The sequence below is a fragment of the Muscardinus avellanarius genome (genome assembly GCF_963383645.1).
Source record: "Muscardinus avellanarius genome assembly, chromosome: 5".
In the NCBI taxonomy this organism is placed as follows: domain Eukaryota; kingdom Metazoa; phylum Chordata; class Mammalia; order Rodentia; family Gliridae; genus Muscardinus; species Muscardinus avellanarius.
The window spans coordinates 94,300,030-94,313,112 of record NC_137790.1 but is presented as its reverse complement, the minus strand read 5'-3'; the positions used below and the strand labels follow the sequence as shown (position 1 = coordinate 94,313,112).

At 37.7% G+C, this 13,083-nt stretch overlaps 1 protein-coding gene across 11 annotated transcripts in view; it reads right to left on the bottom strand.

The window, feature by feature from the left end:
• Positions 1-13,083, bottom strand: part of PEX5L (peroxisomal biogenesis factor 5 like) — a gene marked incomplete at both ends in the record, with an annotated part of 250,623 nt that overhangs the window by 60,458 nt on the left and 177,082 nt on the right. For 5 of the 11 annotated variants that reach the window (XM_080696072.1, XM_080696065.1, XM_080696069.1 and 2 more), the window contains 3 exons: positions 2,256-2,352; positions 3,253-3,376; positions 6,083-6,277. In XM_080696072.1, coding sequence (XP_080552198.1) covers positions 2,256-2,352; positions 3,253-3,376; positions 6,083-6,277 — 416 coding nt within the window. Of the gene's footprint in view, positions 1-2,255; positions 2,353-3,252; positions 3,380-6,082; positions 6,278-13,083 lie in introns of all 11 variants that reach the window. The other 6 variants (XM_080696067.1, XM_080696068.1, XM_080696071.1 and 3 more) reach the window with 2 other exon arrangements.

Below are 13,083 nucleotides of genomic sequence, written 5' to 3'. Positions count from 1 at the left end.
CAGCCTCTCAAGTACTGGGATTACAAGTGTGCACCATCATTCCCAGTTCTATGAAATGTTTTAAAAAGCAGAACGAAACAACTTTTTTTTTTAACAAATAATTAGCCCTCTAAAAGGATGCCCTAAGATTTACCTAGACAGAGAACTCTCACTGTGCACTTTAAATTGTATTTTGGAAGATAATATAGGAAATATCGTATCAATTTTCCAAAGCATAGTGTGTTTGCTGAAAGTAAAGCACAATGGAGTTTAAGTGGAGGGACAGTGTGGTGGGATGGAATCAGACAACCAGCAGGAGAGTAGCCATCACTGGCGTAATAAGATAAATGCTTTGTGGGTTTCTATGGCAACTGGGAACCCCAGCTATTCCTCTGCCCCAGCTTGGTGTAGAACAGCCCACCTGTGCCAAGTCTCCCCCTGCTTTTGAAACAAATGTTTTATTGCCACATAAAATTGTTCCAAGGATTCCAGTTCATAAAATGGTACCAATTACTTCAGCTGAGTCTAAATCTCTAATGCACTCATCAAGAACTGCTTTTCTAATAAGTGCTGTAATTTTTCTTTCAAAAAGATACATTTGGAATGAACAAAAAGAAAGAAAATACACTTTTATGTTATGTTCACAAGTCATTAAGGTTTGTGGGGCTATTTTTTCTGGGAGTTGGTTGACTTGTTTTCCAGCTGAGTTCTGGGAACACTAATGTCCTCTCTGGGAGGGCAAAGTGTTTGTAGGGAGTGCTATTGGTGGTTTAGAAAGGGTTCAGAGGCTTTCTATTTCCTTAACACTTCCTCTCTGTGTCCTTCTGCCCACTTCCATGGACTAGCTGTAGGTTCATAGGCAAGCTTCTTTATTTCACAGTGTTCTGGTCTCCCTCACTATGCAAATAGGGGTAATAATTCAACTGACCTCATCCAGTCTCTCGTCAGGATTAAATGAACTAATATATATTAGAAGCTTAATCAGAGCACTCAGTAATATTTGCTGTTATCATAATTATTTTCTTATCTCACCTTGGATATTATATTTCCCTTCTTGGTTTCAACATCTTAGCTTGTAAAGTCTAGATATTTTCTTCTGCTCATTTTATATTATTATTATTATTATTATATTTCCACTTGTTTTCCTTAAACACTTAGTTTTGCATAAACTAGACTGCAGAACACACAAACATGGACATACAGTTTAGATCTGGTAGGCCAGGTGTGGTGACATATGCCTATAATCTCAGTACTTGGGAGGCTGAGAAAAGATTTCAGATTCGAGGCCAGCCTCAGCAACTTAGTGAAATCCTGTTTCAAAATTTAAAAAAGGGCTAGGAAGCTTGGGTCAGAGGTAGAATGCCCATGGGTTCAATCACTAGTACCCCCCAAAAAAGAGAAATAAAGAAAGAAAGAAAGAAGAGGAAAAGAGAGAAAGAAAGAATGAATAAAAAGATCTGTATAGTTTTACGTCAAGGCCTTGAAAAATGTTGAAAGGGATGAGAAGGTTGAGACTGATTTTGGCCTTCTCAGAACTATAGGAGAGATGATGGTATTAGAAAATAAGCAGAGAAGCTAGGTATACTGAAGTTGGGGGTCAAGTAGTGCACTGATAGCTCTGATTCATATTTTATTTATACTGAGTTTATATCCCAGAAAAAATGTGTTTGACTTTACTGAGACTGAAAGTAACTTTAGAGTCCACCTAATAATAATTTATAGGATTATTTGAGTATTAGATATAGTACATTAGAAGTCAATAGTAAGTCTAATTCTTTATGAGCATTCACAATGGTATCTCTTATTATCACCATTATTGCTAATGGTAGAATAATATATCCTTGGCATAAAATTTATTTTAATGGAAGAGTCAGGGTACTAATGTGTCTGTTTTGAGTATCTTTTCCACAGGGCATAGATGTGAATGAACATTCAACATGGACTTCCTCCTCTTTGTGTCATATTACATAAATGGTGCTAATACTGGAGTAGAACAGATTTTGTATTGCAAAGTAATGGAACAGTCAATGGCAGAACAAGAAAAATGTGCTAAGTACACAATGAATTCGTTAACACATTTTCAGCCAAATATATACATATATGCACATATATATGTAAAAAAACCCAGTTATTATAGGCATCAAGACAGCTACTGAGCGAAAAATGCAAAGTACAGAAAACTGCTTCAAAGTTTTTGTACAAAATTTAAATGAAATATTTATAGTGAATATTATGCATTAGAACAGAGGGATTCACTAAAGAGCTGGCTTGGTTACCTGGGCTGGAGCCACTAATTCCAACTCTGAAGTTGACTCCGAGTTGAGGGCGCTCTTCCCACCACTCAGTTCTGGTTGGGATCTGTGCTCTGAGGACCTGTTGTAGAAGTATTAAGGAAATGAATGTATATTAAAAAAACAAATTAAGCAAAAAAATGTAGCTGAGAAAACAAGTTAATTTGGATCATTATAAGCCATGAGAGCAAAGCTCTCATTGGAGTTTTGATGAAAGAGATAAATTTTATAAATTTCTATCACAATAAACTTTTAAAACTTAAGTGGCTATACTATGCTAGGTGATACTTTTTTTAAAAAACAGACTTAGAATGTAATTAAGTAATGGGCAAAAAGATAATAAATGCAAACCCACTTTTGTTACAGAATGTTCTATTTTATGAAAAAGATTGTTTCTTGGGGGGACACTCATTATATATTTTCACAGAGAATTTGAAATGTCATAATATGTAGAAATGTGCAAAGGTAACAGAAACCCCAAACAGAACACTATCCTTTAGGAAGCTTCAAAAATATAGTACAACTCAGATGGATTTATGGATATTTATGGGTATTTATGGATTATTCTTAATCACTGTATTATCTGAAGTCGATAAGTGAGAAAGTGAGAAAAAGTTACCTGATAAGTAGAAAAATTAATTTAACTATATTGATGTAATATATTAAATATACTCACATGTATATACACATTTGCATCTATTTTGATTAACAGTTCAATTACACATTCAGAAAATTATCAGCAAATGCTGAATCATGAACTTCCTCAAATCTCTAATGACTGAATTGATTTAATTTTGAATAATTCCAATAAAATAGTCTTATGTTTGTAGAAGCCATAATATTAAACCTTGTTATTTGGAAGGTTATTCTACACAACACAAGTATTTGGATTAACTTAGCTTTTAGGCTACTTCAATACATGAAAGAAACACCCACAGGATTGACCCGTAGGTGGCTATTTTCTGGTATCAAAATGTCTTACCATAAGAGCTCTTTTGATCCAGTTCTAGAAGAACATGATTTTCTTTCTGCCATTGCTTGCCCCTTGCTATTTAGATCTCCATGAAACTTCACATCATCCCATTTTTCCAGCTGTGTTTGAATGTCTACTAAGAAGAAAGGGAGGGGGCAAGGGAGCACAGGAGAGGGAGTGAGGTGCAGACAGAAGAAAGATCAATTAAGATTGAGAAGTCTTATCCAAGCCAACTTTACTCAACCTATGCTTGTAAGACCCAAGACCAATCTTTACCTTTTTAATGAGGCATGAAAATTAATTAAAACATGTGCAGCTAAATAAAAACAAGACCTATTAAGATAAATTGGATTGTTTTCACAGTGGAAGCAAGCAGGTTGTCTTATCCAGATTTATTATATCAAGAGCTGTGTGTACTTCAAATCTTCTGGATGAGTCAACAGGATTGGAATCTGGTATAGAATGCATATAAAGTCCTAGTTACCAGCCTCCAGCTATGAAGCTGGCTTTAGGGCACTTCTGGTATTTTTCTAGAAAAAAAATTCTGCTTAAAGTAATGAGCCAAAATGTTGAGAGAAAAAAAAACACAAAAGAATAAACTGGTTAAATGATTTAATTTTTTTTTTTTTTTTACCAAAGGAGAGAATTTTTGTGGGGACAGAGAGAAGGGAGGCAATGAAGAAAGTCAAGAGAATACTAGAACCATTTCTTTTCTGGAGCCTCTCTCATTAGCAGCTGTGTGACTGAGCAAATCACTTAATTTTGGGGTTCAGTTTTTTCCATTTATAGAAAGATAGGTTTAGTCAGAAATTGTAGCATACCTGTAATCCTAGTACTTGGGAGGCTGAAATACGAGGACCACACGTTCAAGGCTAGCCTCAATAATACAATGAGGCCCTTAGCAACTTAGTGAGACCGTTTCAAAATAAAAATGAAATAGGGCGCTGGGGGTGTATATCAGAGGTAAAATGCCCCTGGGTTCAATCCCCAGTAACACACACACACACACACACACACACACACACACACATGCACGCACATGTACACATACACACACACAAACACACCCACGATTTTCCATTAATTTATTCCAAGCTCTTTTGTTCTTAAAAAAATGTATACAGCAGAATTTTACCATTTCAACCCCTTTTGGTTGCACAGTGTAGCAGCAGCATTAGTATGTCCACAATGTGGTACAACCATTACCACTATTTATCTCCAGAACCTTTTCATCATCCCAAATTAAAACTCTTTACCCATTAAACACTATTTCCCCATTCTTCCTTCCACACACTCTGGGAAAAACCTACTCTATTTTCTGTATCTATGAATTTGACTCCTCTAGGTACTTCATATGAATAGAATCACACAATATTCCTTCTTTTGTGTTTGGCTTATCTCTTATAGTAAGCACTCAGAGAAATGTCTGTTGGAAATGAAAAAATTAATTCATAACCATCTAATATATATATATATATATATATATATATATATATATATTTAGAATGATGTGATTGATATATATTACCCTATTTTTTGTTTACAACCTTATGAATAGGCTACAAATATGCTCATTTCATGAGAACACACACACACCCATACATTCACATATACACATATACATACTAGTCATAGTCAGAAAAGGTAAATATTCCCCTGGCTTTCTGAAATACCTACTACTTTCTTTTTCTTTTTCTTTTTCTTTTTTTCCGGTACTGGGAATGGAACCCAGGGCCATTCTACCACCGAGCTACACCCTCAGCCCTATTTTTTAGTCCTTTTTATGTTTGAAACAGGGTCTACAATGAGTTGCGAAGGGCCTCACTAAGTAGTAGCTGAGGCTGTCTGCGAACCACGATCCTCCCATCTCTGCCTCCCAAATGCTGTGATTACAAACGTGCACCACCACGCCAGGCCCTACTACTTTTCTTTCTCCTGAGAGAGTGTGAGTTGACTGATCCCAAGAACTGAGGACTAAACTGTCCTTTCTCAGGAAGATGTAGAGTACATGGGGTAAAAGCATAGGGTACATAATTAACTAGAGCTAGGCTCAGATTCCAGCTCTATCTATTACTAGCTGTGAGATCTTTGGCAAGTTAAAATTTAAAACCTGGTTTCTAACATATTTCAGAGTCATGATGACTTAATGAGATGATATATGTAAATTATGTAGTACAGTACCTGGACATTATAAGCCAAAAATAAACGATAGCTATTATTATCATCTTGGACTGTTTTGTCTGGCTGTCCCTGGGACTTGTGCTAGAGTTGTTTACTTCTCTTTCTCTCTCGACTGAGTGCTCCTAGAGAGCAAGCTTCACGTTTTACTTTTATCTGTAACTCCAGGTCCTGGCATGATGCTTGGCATCTACAAAGAACTCAATACAAAAGGGAAAGGGCGAGGGGATTTCATAAAAATAGAGGGAGACCAGTAGAATGGAGGAAGGAGGCCAGGAGGAGGAAAGAGTGGGGGGCAATGGGAGGTATGGGGAATAAAACTGACCAAATTATGTATGTGCATGTACAAATATCTAATAATGAATCCTAATAATGTGTAATATAATGCATCAATAATAAAGAAAAAAAACAGAAAAAAAGAACTCAGTACGTATGTGTTGAACATATAAATGAATGAATCAATACCAGTTATGCAAAGCTGAGTTTTCCAAGGCTATTCAATCCAAGCACAAAAGGAGCTATGGCCTGTCCTGTTTCCTACATGGACTCCATATTTTCTACTCCTTTGCTTCCTGTTTTAACGTCATCTGTGGCACTTCCCTGTTGTATCAACACCATCTGAACAAGGTTGAGCAGAGGGGCACCACAATGTGTGCCTTACCTAAATCTAAGGATGAAGTTTCTGGGCCTCTGAGGGTCTGGCCTCTTTGCTCAGCATCTGCACTGATGAGGTCAGATCCATCCGCCTTTTTCTTAAGGGATGAAGTTTTTGATGAGGGCTCTGACTTCTTGGCTTTGGTTTGGGTTTGAGACACGGGTTCACTCAGGTCAAGGAGATCCAAGCCAGTGGTCAACACTATTAGAAACAGAAGAAGATTCAGATAAACCCATTGCACTGTTATTTTTAAAAATAGGCTTTGCTTGGGTACAGAGAGATCTTGTGTTTATAGGGTAGGTTAGAAACAACCAAATTAAGTTGGCTCACCATTGATTTATAAAGACAGGTCATTACACTGGGAAGTTTGCTACATGTTCTCCAATATTTGGCATGGTACAACAGATCAGTGAGACAGGACTTAGACCAGCCTCAGCAGGATGAAGCTTTGAATGAAATTAAAGTGATAAAATTGAATCTGAGTTTAGGTACAACTTACTTTATTGTTTTGCTTCATTTCCAGTAAAGGTTTATTTTAAATTAAGGTTTTTCTAGGAAAGGGCCAATCTATCATGTTCATGTTCACTATCATTTAGTCAAGTATCTGAATATTTTGATGTTTTAAACAGTAAAGTATAAGGGTATAAAGGAATTTTGTTAATCATCTTTTATTTAATTAAGCAGTTCAATCAGAAAATGGCATGCTGGTTTGGGCTCACACTGGAGAGATATTTTATAATCCATAGTTGATGAATAGTACATGTTAATGTCTTTGCTGTTTAATATGCAAATTTAAATTTCAATGTAACCAACTATAAAACAGTTACACTCTTACTTCCTAGCAGTTTAATTACATTGTATTTAATACTCTAGTGAAGGCAGAAATAATAATTTGTTTCAATGCAAACTGGGCATAAGAGAGTTAAAAGGCCAGCTTTGTAACCTTTGGTTCTCTCCCAAGTAACTAATATTTAACTAGCTAGTGAAAAATAGAAAATTCCAGTTGGAGAAGCCCCCTCCAGCCTTCCCTTTCTACCAGCTACAGGCTGGCTATAGGGCACATCCAGGGTCTTCCTGACCTAGCATCTGTCCATCAGGTAGCTTAGAAGAGCCACTGTAGGACAGAGGAATTCCTTGTGCTATCCCTCCCTAGCTTCGTGCTCAGCAATGGCTGCACCTCCTGTACAGGCTTTCATTGATATGCCAACACTTTCCATCCACTCCATCCTGGTACTCAAGCAGCTTCAGGGATCAACATAACTCATAACCAGGACTTCTTTCTTTTTTTTCTTTTCTTCAGTACTATCCAGTACTGAACCCAGGGCCTTGTGCATGCTAGGCAAGTACTCTACCACTGAGTTACATCCCTAGTCCACAGCCAGGACTTCTTCAGCACTACAACCCCTTCATGAGCTAGCAGCCATCCCTGTAGGATCCTTAGGACAGTGAGTTCAGCTTGACTCGTGTGTGTGTGTGTGTGTGTGTGTGTGTGTGTAATACTGGGATTAAATCCAGGGTGTTCTACCTCCAAACTACACCCCAGCTCTTCTTATTTTTTATTTTTGGAACAGAGTCTTACTAAGTTTTGGAGGGTCTCATTAAATTGCTGAGGCTGGCCCTGAACCTATGATCCTCCTGTCTCTGTCTCCCAAGTACTGGGATTACAAGTATATGCCATCATGCTTGGAGAGCCTAATTTTTATAGTCTTGTTTTTGGATTTCAATTCCAAATCACAGTCGTTGGATGTTTTGGGTGAAGTACAAAGATACAGCTGTACAGTTTAGTTTTTTTTTTTTTTGCATATCTGGGGGTTGAACCCAAGGGCATTCTACCTCTGAGTTCTACCTCCAGAGCTATATCTTATTTTTATTTTGAAACAGGGTCTCACTGAATTGTAAAGGCCCTCACTAAGTAGCTGAGGCTGTCCATGAACCATGATCCTCCTGTCTCAGCCTCTCAAATGCTGGGATTATAAGCATGTGCCACCATGCACAGCTAGTTGTGTGATGTGTCTCAACCAGTCTGAGTTTCAGTTTCCTCATATGGAAAATGGGGAATGAGTTGTTTTTTAGTCATAAAATGGGACTAAGCTTAAATGATGGGATGTGTATAAAATGCTGAGCTTACGATAGGTGCTTAGTGAGTGATCTTTCTGGACCAGGGTGTAGATCAGTGGTACAGTAGTTGCCTAGCATGTATGAAGCCTTGGATTCCATCCCCAGCACCAAAAAAAAAAAAAAAAGGTATTTTTATTCTTGGGAGGCCGATTTGTGATTGTTTTCTTTTTTGTTGTTGTTGTTTTTCCTCTATTTTCCCCAATTCCTTTCTACTTTAGGCAAGAATCAGACCCATACACTGATAGAAGAAATGCTAATAGGAATAAAAATGAGGATGAGATTAAGCTGTTGGTTCTGCAGAAGATACTGTGAAGCAAATTTATCATAAAATGGCCTCAAAGTGTCAGCATATTTAAGCAGAGTCTTCTTGAGATGATGGAAACCAAGTTCCCAAAACTAAGATGCTCTGAGATAGTATTTCATGGCTAGGAAGTTCTTGAATGTGGAAAGAAGTGGCTTTCAGAACTAAGATGCCTGCTTTATGTGTAAAATTTAGACATGGCAGGCAGCTAAGACAAGCTAGGATGCCACGCACTTCATATCCACTGAATGGTTATAGAAATCTCCAGACCACTGTTAGGATGGCAAGGATTCTAGGCCCAAAGGTGATGTCAGTCTCAGAAGTACCATACATGTCTGTTCTTATTATTCTACAAACAATTAGGAATTAGTTCCTTGCTCCTACACTTCTTTTAGAAGTAAATTATATAGAAAGCATCTACTAGTATATAGGAAGTCCATTTGTTACAAAATAAAAACTGGTGAGCATTAATTTAATTTTATATCTGTTTCTCACCACTCAGAATCAATGAACTATTAAAAGAGTGAACTGCAAATTCAAACATGACTGGGTACATTTGTTTTCCTCCCCAGGAAGTGTCCTAGGCACTTCCTGTGTTTGTTCTGAGCTCTCTTTCCCTTTGTTCTTTTCCTTGCAAATGTGAAACTGAGGCTTGGTACACACAAAGGCCTTAGTTGTTATCCACTTGGTGGAGCAGGTGTCCTGGAGGTTGAATGGCAAGCTTTGAAGCTGGGAGAGTCCTGAGGAATACAATTTTAAAACAGAAAATGCTTGAGGCAGTCTTTCACTCTTTGGAGGAAGAAAAATTGAATTTTAGTGGGTGTCTCCTCTAGCTAAGACTTAAAAATAAGGGTCTTGTGATTGCATATGTACTTCAAAGACAATGTGCCTTGGCATGGAAGGGGTGTATGCTTTGTTAATATTTTTAAACCAAGCAAAATTTATTTTAGGCACATAAAGGATTGGGTTCTAGTATTTATGTACTTAAAGTGAGAGCACAAAGAACTTCCTCTTATAATGGATGTAAAAACTGTCTTTATGTGTATGCGTGTGTGTAAATACAATAAAATATTTTCTGAGTAGAAGCTCTTTTTTTTTTTTGGTACTAGGGGTGGAACCAGAGGCTTTCTACCTCTAGGCTATACTCCCAGACCTATTTATATTTTATTTGGAAACAGGGTCTCACTAAGTTGTTGAAAGCCTCACTAAGTAGCTGAGGCTGGCTTCGATCCTGTGCGATCCTCCTGTCTCAGGCTCCTAAGTGCTGGGATTACAAGCGTGTGCCACCACGCCCGGCTGAAGCTCATTTTTATATCTACAATTTTTTCTACACAGGCCATATGTCAGTCACCACTCACAGTTAATAGGCATTGTCCAAAGGTAGGTATCCTTTCCCTTCCATCTGCTGCAACAGGGGGATCCTCAGCTCAGTGGCTTTTGGAAAGGTCTATATTTTCTTAGTCACCCTTTTTGCATATTATCTTTTTCACTCAATTTCAGCTAACCCAGTCATGTGTCTTAATATTATGCGATCATTATACATAAAATAAGGCAGCATGGGACTGCCTGGATTCAAATCCTGACCCTACCATATACTAGCTATATGATTCAGGCAAACTACATAGTTCTTCTAAGCTTTAGTTTCTGCTTACCTAATAGAATCATCAAACTCTGATTCACAAAGTATTAAATGAAGCACTTTATCTAAAGCCCTTGCAATAGTGCTAGAAACAGTAATAATAATAACAATTCAAATATCTACAATTACAAGTATCCTTATAAGAGGGAATTGGGAGGGTCAGAGCTGGAGAAGGAAATATGAGGGTGGACTGAGGTACAGCTGGTTTTGAAGATGGAGGTTAGAGATGGTTTTGAAGATGCTACACTGCTGGTTTTTCATACCAAGCCATGAACCATCAAGTTATAGGTGACCTCTAGAAGCTGGAAAAAGCAAAGAAACAAGTTTTCTACTAGACCCTCCAGAAAGAATATAACCCTGATGACAATTTGATTGGAGGACTTCTGATTGCTAGAACTTTAAGATAATATAATTGTGTAGCTTTAGGCAACTAAATTTGTAGTAACTAAGTTCATTATAGGAGCAATAGGAAATTATACAGCTGGTATACCATTGTGCATACCAGGACTCAAATTCAGGTCTGTCACTCTTAACCTGTGATCTTCACCACTCCTTTCCAGACTTCACAGAAACCTAGAGGCACTCTATTGGTATGGTAGGTTTTGTTTGATTTTGCTTTTTATCTCCTGATTATTTGGAAATTTATATAGTCTGAGGCATCATTTTCTTTTTAATTGTCAATCACAGAAACTTTCTTTTTTTGAATAACTTAATTCCACTGGATGAAATTTCCTGAAGACAGAAGGTAATTTATTACCAAAGAATTTGTTTTCAACGGTCTCAAAGACACCTGGTTTAAGATAGCAGCCTACTGAGCTGGAAGACTCCCCTTGGATGGGTATGGATTCTAGCTTACTTGGGTCCTGTGGGGTGTGGCTTCTTAAGGCACATTGGAATAGCACCTGTTTTGAAACCCTGTTTTGATATTTCTCTGAGATGCACAATGCTGTTAACACCACTACAATGATTTAAATAGTTGGCAATCTCAGAAACTTTCAAACAGACATATCAGAGATAAACCGTATTTGAATAATACAATCAACCATTCCTCTTTGTTGGAATATATAGTTATTAAATAGCTCTCCAAATTTCTAAGCTTTCTCAAGAGGTATGCTATTGGTTCATGACCATTTGAGTTTCATAGAAATGTATTTTGAAAATATTACACTAATTTTACTGTTAAGGTATTTTATTAGATGGCTGTGGCAGGACTGTAAACTTCATTAAGGGTAGCTCACTACTGGTATATTTCACTCCCAGATGAAGGAGTGCGATTAATTTTTTAAAGCCATGTAAAATGCTCCTTCCAAAGTAACTGTTCACCTAATGCTCAAGTTTATTGGTAAACTTCTTTTAGATTATATTGTATGATAAGTGCAAACCAAGGACCCTTATTTTTCTTGATCTTTAGTAGTCTCTCCTATGCTTTATCATATATTAGATTTATTGGGAGATTATAGAGCAAATTTTATAATATTACTTGTGCTATATTCTAATCACTCTGAAATATCATTGTTTACCTGCTTTCAGAGCACTTGAGATATGAATCTGCATATGTTTATTTACTTGCCTTTTTTTTGTGGTACAGGGATGAAACCTGTAAAGTTGCAACTGCAGGAAATGAGGCAAGTAAGTCAAGTAAAAAGCAAGAGGTGCCTTATTCGGCACTCCTGGGCCAGGTTCACTGGTTCAAAGGTGGGGACCAGTGAAGTGTACACTTGGGGTCGGTCAGAAGGTTGAAACTTTTTATGAGGCTCTTTTTGAGGGCAAGGGAGAGTGGGGAGTTTGGGGCTTTTCTGGGCAGGTAGGTTTTTTTTTTTTTTTTTTTTTTTCGGTACTGGGGATGGAACCCAGGGGCATTCTACCTTTGAGCTACACCCCTAGCCCTATTTTTTATTCTTTATTTTAAAACAGGGTCTCACTAAATTGCAGAGGGCCTCACTATGTAGCTGAGGCTAGCAGCAAACCTGGATCCTCCTGTCTTAGCCTCCCAAATGCTGGGATTGCCTCCCAAGCGCGGGGATTACAAGTGTGCGCCACCACGCCCGGCTAGGTTGTTGTTTCTTAAACAGTGTTCTGTATCAAAGTTCTTGGAACTGGGAGACACCTGTGTCAGGAATTGAGTGACATATGTGTTTGAGGTTGTACACATTGGCCAGGGCAGTTAGGCCATTGTAGTTTAACTGCAGTTACATGCATCAGCCAACTGGAACTTTCAGGGGTGGGGGCTGTCAATGTCCCTGCTCTGACCAAACAGAACCCAGGGGTTTTATACCTCTGAGCTACACCCCCAGGCCTATTTTTTTATTCTTTATTTTAAAACAGGGTATCACTGAGTTGCAAAGGACCTCACTAAGTAGCTGAGGCTGTCCTAGAACTGTGATCCTCCTGTCTCAGTCTCCCAAATGCTGGAATTACAAGCGTGTGCCACCATGCCCACAGCTACTTGCCATTTTAAAATAAAAATTTTAGCAGTTTTTAAACTTACTTACCATTTAAGTGAGTGATACAATTTAAGAGGGTCAGGAATTAGTTACCTACCTGAATTACAGATGAATTAAAGAGAATTTAGGATGTTATGAAAAAAATTTAAAAAAATCCTTATTGATCAGCTAAAGTTATCAACACTGGAGGGCAAAGAGTTAATTCTAACATAAAAGTAAGCAGAAAGTTAAAAACGATAACTGAAACACTTAAAAATTATAATAAAAGCCGGGCAGAAACAGGAGGATCGTGCAGGTTCGAAGCCAGCTGTGCTGGCTTAAGAGACCCTGCTTCCACATAATTAAGTACAAAAACAGGTCTGGAAGTGTAGCCTGTGGGAGTGTAGCCGGAGGTAGAAGGGCTTCCAGGAACCCCAGTACCACACACACACAAAAAAAATCAAACAAATTATAATAAAAGATTCTATGAGACAAAATGTAGTTTCTTAAGGGTCTGTAGAGAAAA